Here is a 9,214-nt window from a genome sequence, read left to right on the forward strand (position 1 = left end):
CTCGAAGGCACACGTGGAAGCAAGCTTGGCCCAAGTCACAAGGCGGGGCATTTCACCCCGGGGGATGCACATTCCCAGCCCGGAGGTGCGGGGCGCCTGCGCAGTGCGCCCCAGGCGCCACGCGCTGCGGGAGCCACGAGACCCCCGCCCCCCGCCCTCCGACGGGAACGCGCACGTGCCCGGGGACGGGGACGCGTCCGCGAATGCGCCTCACCTCGCTCAACCCCGGCCCCGTCGGCTGAGGAGGGAGGGACGGGGACACGCACCGGAGACGCCGGTAGGCTCCGCGCAGAGTGGCGGGCTCCGGGGCGGAGGCGGGGATGGGGGCGGTGGCGGCGGCGCCTCCTCCACTCAGGCGTCTGCGCCCGGGACCCCCCGGCCGCGCCGGGGGACGGACCGACTGACGTACCTCGTGCGCCCCCGCCTCCGTCCCCGCCCCCGCCTCATCTTCCCCGAGCTCCCGTGGCTCGCGGGCTGAGTCGCTTCTCTCTCTCCCCCCCTGCCCGTGGCTCTTTCTCAACACAGCACCTCGGAGTCCCTCGGCCCGGTGGCGACGGCAGCAGGGACCCGAGCAGCGGCGAGCGGCCTCGAGGATGAAGTGCAAGCCGAACCAGACGCGGACCTACGACCCGGAGGGGTTCAAGAAGCGGGCGGCGTGCCTGTGCTTCCGGAGCGAGCGCGAGGACGAGGTGCTGTTAGTGAGTAGCAGTCGGTACCCGGACCGCTGGATCGTGCCGGGCGGGGGCATGGAGCCCGGGGAAGAGCCGGGCGGTGCTGCAGTCCGCGAGGTGTACGAAGAGGCGGGAGTCAAGGGGAAGTTAGGCCGGCTCCTGGGCATTTTCGAGCAGAACCAAGATCGCAAGCACAGAACGTACGTGTATGTACTGACTGTCACTGAGATTCTGGAGGATTGGGAAGATTCGGTTAGCATTGGGAGGAAGCGAGAGTGGTTCAAAATCGAAGATGCGATCAAGGTTCTCCAGTGCCACAAGCCCGTGCATGCCGAATATCTGCAAAAACTAAAGCTGGGCGGTTCCCCGAGCAGTGGAAACTCCATGGCCCCGTCCCTGCCAGAGAGCGATCCCTAGTATGTACCGCTCCTGCACAGACTCTTGCTTTCTACCTACCTGACAGTAAATAGTGCCCGGGGCACCCCTGGTGCCGTGTGCGGTCTCACCGGGAGGAGGGAGGCTTCTTTTGTTTCCTTGGCAGACCTCTGAATCACGCTTGCAAACTGTCTCAGTTGCCAGGCACTGTTTTCAGACATTTTGCACGTTTTTCAGATGCTTTCAGAATCGCTTCTTGGTAGCACTGTAACACATTTCGGAAAGCCAAAGCCACATGGGATTTTTTGGTTTGTTTGTTTGTTTATAAAGGTGCCTTAACTGCTGACCCAGTCTTTGGGGGGCGGGTGTGTGTGTGTGTGTGTACACGTGTATACGTGTTGTGGTTTTTTTTTTTTTAACAGTTCACACGTGTGTGTGTGTCCGTATGTGTCTGCGTGTGTCTGCGTGTGTATGCACTTTTGGTACCAGTCTTGTGGGTTTTTTGTAGTGAAGGCCTTTAAAATCTGATCACCTTGGTTGTATGGCAACTTCATTAATTTTTTCTCTTAAGTTGTTTTCTCATTCACAGCATTAGCCCTTGTCAGAAAGCCCTTCTGTGATTGGTTTGAAGGACCAGTGTTGAATTTCAAAGAAGTATTTAAGGAATTTTACATCATGTGCTCTTTCCACACTGAACAATAATTTTATCTTCAGATATGTGATCCAATTTGCCCTTTTCAGAAATTGCTTAATTCATATGTCGATAATTCGATTTTCAGAACGTTTTCACAACTGGTAGTTTTTTACTTCTTACTTGCAATGGCCATTTCCCATTGAGCCTGAATGTAGCTTAGCAAAATATTATTTTATAGAATAAAGACCCTCTCGGGAAGGTATTGTTATGTACATATCCTGATATGTACATATTATGAAAACTGTATTCTGAGTGAGATTTAGCGTGCTCAACTTCCAACTCCCATTGCTCCTTTCTCAGTGCTCTAGAACAACATGGTTCTCTCATTATAAACTAGTCTTTGAAAGAAAGTTAGTTCACATATTTGAGTTCATGATAGTCCACTTAAACTTGTCTGAATACCAGTAGCCAAAGGAATGGAATATTGTATGGTAATTACATCCCAGTTGAGTGAGTTAGCCTTCTTGATATTCAGCTGCTACAGAATTCTCAAACTGTCAGGACGCCTGTGAAGATTTAGGATAAAGGTTTTGTGTCACATGACAGACTTAAAAGCTACCAAATTAAAAGCTCTTACATTTGCTTCAGTACTTGTTTGAAATCAGGGATCCTGTCTAAAGTGCATAGGTCTGTCTTCTGGAACTACCTTTATTCCTCTAGCCATGTCGTCAGTTAGGTAGTGGGAAAATCTACTTTCTGAAGAGGACATCAGGGTGGAAAGGTCATTCCTTATATAACGCTTAAGCATTTTTAAAACATTCTTCTAGTAAATAAATAAGGTAGAAAATAATGGTTGTTTAAAACATTTTGTTAGTTCTCAAAGTCACCTTTTTAAACACAATTACTGCTGAAGATTGAATGGAAGTTACCTTTCTTAAATTAATTCATAGCTTACGGTTGTGCAGCATACATACAGAACAGTTGACAAATCTTTACAGCTTAATGAATCTTTATATAGTGAGCACATACATGTAACCAGAGTTCAGATCCAGAAATTAATATTACCTGTTACTCAAAAGCCCATTGCATTCCTCTTCCTAATCAGTACTCCGCCCTCCTATCTTTTAAGTTCTGCTTTTGAACTTTATATTGAATTTTAGAACACACTCTTTTGTGCTGCCCCCTTGTGTGCTATGTGTATTTTGTTCCTCAAAATACTCAAATATTTTTCTCTATTTGGTTGCATTTTAATTCTATAAATTGGTAACATGCTTATACGATTGCCTCTAAAAAGTGGGTTCTGTTCCACTTTCTAAAGAAATTCAGTACCACTCTTTTGAAAACAAATCTTATTACACATTCAAGCACAGATAAACAATGTACAAGTTTCAGTTCACAAAACATTTTCGGTACTAATGCTATCAAAGTAAACTAAAAAATGAGTGGGTTTTTTAAAACCAATGACAGTTTTATTATCTGAATTATATCATTTGATTAATTATGGTTATTGTGTATTTTTCTGTTTTTCTCTGCAAAAGTGATATATATCGAATATATATTTGAGTACATATTTTTAATTCCAAACAATCTGGCTTTTACTACTCATTCAATCTCAAATAGACCCAAAGATATTTTCCCCCAATAACCTAGTTATTCTAGGTTAGAAGACTCTTAAATTCTACATTAACATTAACACAGCAGATATACTGGGTTCTTATTTTACAGATAATTTTGCAGATAAAAACCCCTTCCACCTGAAATGCTATCACAAATACTTTGGAGCCTTAACTTGTTATTCTTAGAGGTAATAATGCATCATCTTATTTGGTTCTTAAATTAAGTATCTGACAAAGGCAAAAAATGTACAATATTCATATTAACCCGTTATAAAGAATTTAGCCTATAAATATGTTGTGGGTTTGTTTTTTTTGTTTGTTTGGTTGGGTTTTTTTTTGTCGTTGTTGTTTTTCGCCAGAAACATTTAGAATATGTCATGCTATTTTTTTTTTTTTTTTTTTTTTTGCGGTACGCGGGCCTCTCACTGTTGTGGCCTCTCCCGTTGCGGAGCACAGGCTCCGGACGCTCAGGCTCAGCGGCCATGTCTCACGGGCCCAGCCACTCCGCGGCATGTGGGATCTTCCCGGACCAGGGCAAGAACCCGTGTCCCATGCATCAGCAGGCGGACTCTCAACCACTGCGCCACCAGGGAAGCCCTGTCATGCTATTTTTTAGGATTGACCGTTAGGTTCATCTAAGTAGTTTTTGTGAAATATTCTCTGGAACCTAGCCTAAAATAGTTTAAAGCTCCAAGGAGATTTCGTTTTTTTTCTCTTTAAGACCAAGTGTTTCCGGCTAAACAGGTGAGCAGAGGTCATATATAGAAAATTTCTACCACCTCAGTGCTCCAAAGATTGTACAGTTGGGATTCTTTTTCCTTCTAAGAGTGTTAAAAAGTCACTTATATGTTGTTTGTTTGGTTTTTCAGCCCTCCCCTTGGTAGAAACGGAGAAAGGGTACTCTCCATAGCTAATTGAAGTTTGCAGAAATGAATCAAATTTATGTTCTGCATGTTTTATAAACAGCATATATTTTCAGCTGTGACCCGTGTCCCCTGCATCGGCAGGCAGATTCTCAACCACTGCGCCACCAGGGAAGCCCAAAAACTTGACATTTTTATGAGAGTTTGATGTGATACATCAAACTACATTGGGCTTTGAAGTCAAACAGACCTAGGGTTGAAAACTGCTTCCAGTTTTTGTAAATTCTGTAACTTCAGCCAAATTGTCTAACTGTCTGATGCTCAGGGGTTTTTAATATAAAATTGAAGATAATAAAAATAGTTAATTCATAAACTTTTCCTATGAGAAGCCTTTTCTGACCACCTGGGTCAACATATCCTCTTCTGTGTGTGTCATGGTTCTCACAATTTATTGTACTTCTCTATTTGCATGGCTGTGTGGCCAGTAGACCACAAACTTTTTGATGGGTAGGAACCAGCCTGAATAATTGCCATAAGCTTAGAGTCCAGAACATGGACTTTAGGACTTTTTTATGTCTTAGATGACCACTCCCCCCTTTGCAAAACTTCTGGTATCACTGCTTTCCTGACTTCTTTGTTTTGTAACATATACTGACCTGTAACTCCCTCAGCTGCGGATCCAGACTCACATTGCATCTGCATTAGATAATTCTGTGAAGGCTTTCCAGATGCAAAGTGAGTGATGCAGATAATAAACCTTTTGTAAATTTATCAATTGGAAGAATTGTCAAATTAGTATGAGCCTGCTAATTGTATGTTGGTTTGTTTCTCCAGATGAACAGCAAAGATATCCAGGATTGCTTTGAAAGAGTCATTGATGTGAACCACTGATGAATGGAATTGGCAAGTATAAGTGAGCACTTCCATGTTTCCAAGGAGACAGCTCATCTGGTTTTACTCGTACATCTTGGGACACTCCTTCCCTGTCTATTCCACTGACTCCTCTTGCCCTGGTGATTGTACTATTGTATGTGAACAGACTCTTATTCAGCACCCGTAGCCTTTTATTGTGCTTTTTTGATATGTCTGCCTTCTTCATTAGACTATGATATCCTTGAGAGCAAGGACCACGTTTCCTTACTCTTTGCATATTCTGCATCTGAGACACTACTTGAAATATGGTTGGCATCACTGAAGGTTCTTTGATTCAACTCATATTTTATAATCACTACATGGTAAAACATTCCCCTTCCAATCTGGTGCTAGTAGAGTATATGCTGTCCAGGCACCACGTGTGTGGCTTGTCTGTATCAGGTGTTTCAGAAACTTTTCAAGGCAGTTGTAAGATATTCAAGGACAAGAATTACTACTCATATTTCTAAGTCATACCACACAGTGGCTGGCAGTTTTAAGATTACCCATCACTTAAGGCAGCATTTTGTAGAATCAGTCCTTTGTGTAACAACTTCAGTGTTTTTGTACTGTTGCTGATTTGCTTAAAATTTTATTCAAAAATATCACTTGCTATAAAAGTAACTATAAAAATAAATACAATGAACATAAGATAATGTGCTTTTTATAAAAATTTTAAAATGATATACAAATAATAAGTTTAATGTTTTTGCACTGCCCTAACCAGCTCTTTAATGTAATCTTAACATCTCTTTGAAGAAAAGATGTTTTTTCTTATTTTTCAGATTCAGTGTACTGTATTATTTGATGCCAGAGGCAAAAAAGACTGCTATAGGCAGTTTCCAAAGTTAATCATGCCACTTAGTTTGCCTAGGTTTCTTTTGCATCTCTTAGTGATTCAGTTGGCCACAGTTTTCCTCCCCTTTTCCAATACATCAGCTAGCTCCTCATCCCCCCTGGTTTCTGCATGTGAGAATGCAGAGGACTGAAAGACAACTGAATTGTTGTCACTTGGCAAAGGCATTGGGGGAAAAAAAAAACACTTCTGTTGGGAGGGAACCAAAAATGAAAGATTTAGAGAGGACTTGGGTCAGCTACCTCCAGGAGATCAACTTTAAGAAAATGACAAAGGTGTTTAGAGGAAGTTTTATGGAGTTCTGCCATGGGGTTTGTGATGTCAGCACTCTTCCCCAGCTCCCTACAAAGTCCCTAAAGTGGCTTTAATATGGTAGTTTTCTTTCTTTTGCATTGTAAAGCAATTACATCAGGAAAAAAATGGGCTCCATCTGAGTGTTACACCCTTCCTCATGTTACCAGTGAAATGTATTTATTTAGTAATTGTTCCCCCAACCTTTACAGAATTTGAAATAAAAACACACCTCCCCAACATATTGGGGTTTTTTAGGTGTGATATGGTACTGTGGTTATGTTTTTTTATTCTTATCTGTTAGAGAAATGTACTGTAAATTTGACACATGAAGTGATATGCTACTGATATTTGCTTCAAAATAATCTGAGGGTGGAGTAAGTGAGCATATAGTTGAAAGGAAATTGGTGATAAATTGATAATTATTGAAGCTGCGTGATGGATATTTGGGAGTTCATTATTCTATTCTCTATACTTTTGTATATGTTTGACATTTTCCATAATAAAAATTGAAAACAAATTCTTCAGAGTTTACTTGTAGGCCCCCCTCTATCCCTAAGACTTAAGGAGAGAAGGTTGGTTGGAACATCAATCTACAGCCCAGCTGCCAGACTCTCTCCTCCCCTCCAAAAACCTAGGTTTTGTTCCCGAGCTGACATGTTAGCAGACTTGCTCTTCCTTTAGTGTGAATTCTTTCCTTGGAGGTCTCCCAGTTCTACATGTAAAAAGACTTTTAGTCGCATCAGTATGTCAGATATGACCAGAAAGTTTTGAACCCCGGTGGTGGACATAAGCTTAGGTTCCACTCCCCATTCTACAATTTACCTTAAAAAATTGAATTGTTTTCCTGATTACAAAATTAATTCATCTTAATTTCAGAAAATTTGTAAAATTCCCCCCAAAATAAATGAATCAAAAATCACACATGATCCCCCTACCTAGAATAACCAAGTTCAAAAAAGTGTGTGTGTGTGTGTGTGTGTGTGTGTGTGTGTGTGTATTCCAGCCTTTTTTCTTTCCAAATACAAACATATGTAACCCAGACACAGATGGCACAGGTGAGCCCCTTCCTCCAGAATATTTCCCAAAATCCATGACCCCTTTTGTTAAGCACACACCACACAGGCACCTTGCTGTTCCTCAGTTTTTTAGGCTAATGCTCAGGGCCGTCATGGAATTTGTGTTACTTCTTTCCTGCACAAGTGCGGCAGGCATGGCACAAAACTTGGGTGTGAAATCCAGACCAAGCTCTCTACCAAGTCCTGATGTAGGGCAGAATAGGCTTGGCTTGGTTGGGTTTGGTTTTTCTTCTAATTCCCACACAAACTTTCTACTCACCAAGCACTGAGGCTGCTAGGGGAGGGGGAAGTATCAATTCAGAGGGAGTGCCCCTTTCTTAAATCACACATTGCAATGTATTGGCTAAAGGTAGGCCTGATACTACCTTGTTTTCCAGAAAGTTCCCTCTGTCTTTTCTGAATCCTCAGCAAGCTACCATGTCTGCAGCCTCTGACCCTCATGTGCTCTTCTGGGGACAGTGATTTTCAACTGGTAAACAAGGGCACCACCACTCTGGACTCAGGAAATGGAACCCTGTTCTCACCCTTCTACCTTTTTACCCCAGAATGTGCCCTTATCCATCCCTCATTTACTACAGTACTCCAGAGACAAGGCCGTAACTCTTGATGAGATTTTATTGAAGATTACCAGATTTTGTGAGGCAAAGAACACAATTTACACCTACTGCACAGTTCATATCTTTTCTAGGTTCCATTGCTAGACCAATTCCCTAATGCAGGCTGACTCCAAATGGCCTAGGAAAGTCCCTCAACCCCCGACTCCCCATCACTACCAAAAACCTGAGAGTTTGCAGTTTCACATCATGGATAAACTGATCCTCACCATGGAGAAGGGAAAGCTGCTCCCACAACTCAATCTCTAAAAAGTACTCAAAGTGTCTCAAATTTACCTGAAATCAATGGAATGGATCAAAGGGCTAGAATGTGATGGGTTGGATATAGAAATTCAGTCTCGTATTACTCCAAAGATCATGATTCATGTTAAGATGAAGAAGAACAGGGCTGACAATATCTTACAGTGAGCTCAGTGCTCCACCTCTTCCCAGGATAGTAAACATAGGGAACCAAACTGTCCATCCATGGTCCAAGAAGACTTAACACCCTGCCCCTGTGTAATCCTACACAGCAGTGTGAAAAAGCAGGCAGGACCTCTAGAAGTTTAGACTTCTTTGGGGCCAGTGCTGAGGGCATAGAGGACTTGGAACAGAGTTGGTATCAATTCTCTCTTTTCCTTTTGTCTACGCACTCAAACTTAGACCTCTTTTCTTGGGTGTTACAAAAGATAAATGGACTGCAAAATCCTTCGTAGTAGGTGGTATCAGCGATGGCATCACAATCCCTAGTGGGCATTTTAGGAATTAACCCAGTCCTGGATGCATTCTGTTTAGAGCAAGGAAACCCTTCCCAGGAATATCAGTACTTTGCTGCCCAAGAGCACCTTGCTGTCCAAGTCTATTTACAATTTTTTTCATAATCCTGAATTAAATCTTAATATGTTATATATGAAGAAAGACCCTCTATCATGTCCCAGTCAATAAAATTTCAAGTCTTTAAGCTGTGTTCTTTCATCTAGCTTTAACCTGGTAGATAAATAGGAAAGTATTTGCATTTATCTAGTACCTCAGTCCTTAATTGGAGCTCTCAGTGTACTGGGGAGACAGATGATAAAACAAGAAATCTCAGCAAAATGTACAGTTTTTATGATAGTGGGGATTCAGTGGGTTCTGGCAGCACATAGTAAACTAACCTAGTTTAGCGGGGATGAGAGATTATCAGAGAAAGTGCCTTCACCTGAAGGGTGAATAGAGCTTAGCCAGGAGAAGTAGTGGGAGAGTATTCCTCCAGAAGGAGGGAAGAGCAGGTGTGAGGTTCTAGAAGCCAGATAAAGTATGATGCTTTTAGGAACAGGAACTTGTT

The 9,214-nt window shown here is 42.4% G+C and overlaps 1 protein-coding gene across 1 annotated transcript; it reads left to right on the plus strand.

The window, feature by feature from the left end:
* Positions 1–593: 593 nt before the first annotated feature.
* LOC132482121 (diphosphoinositol polyphosphate phosphohydrolase 3-beta) lies at positions 594–5,673 on the plus strand. Its single transcript, XM_060087192.1, has 2 exons — positions 594–1,087; positions 4,994–5,673. Coding segments are annotated over exons 1-2 (495 nt in total). The 3' UTR covers positions 4,995–5,673.
* The last annotated feature ends 3,541 nt before the right edge of the window (positions 5,674–9,214 follow it).

This window comes from Mesoplodon densirostris, chromosome X (genome assembly GCF_025265405.1).
Source record: "Mesoplodon densirostris isolate mMesDen1 chromosome X, mMesDen1 primary haplotype, whole genome shotgun sequence".
Classification (NCBI taxonomy): Eukaryota; Metazoa; Chordata; class Mammalia; order Artiodactyla; family Ziphiidae; genus Mesoplodon; species Mesoplodon densirostris.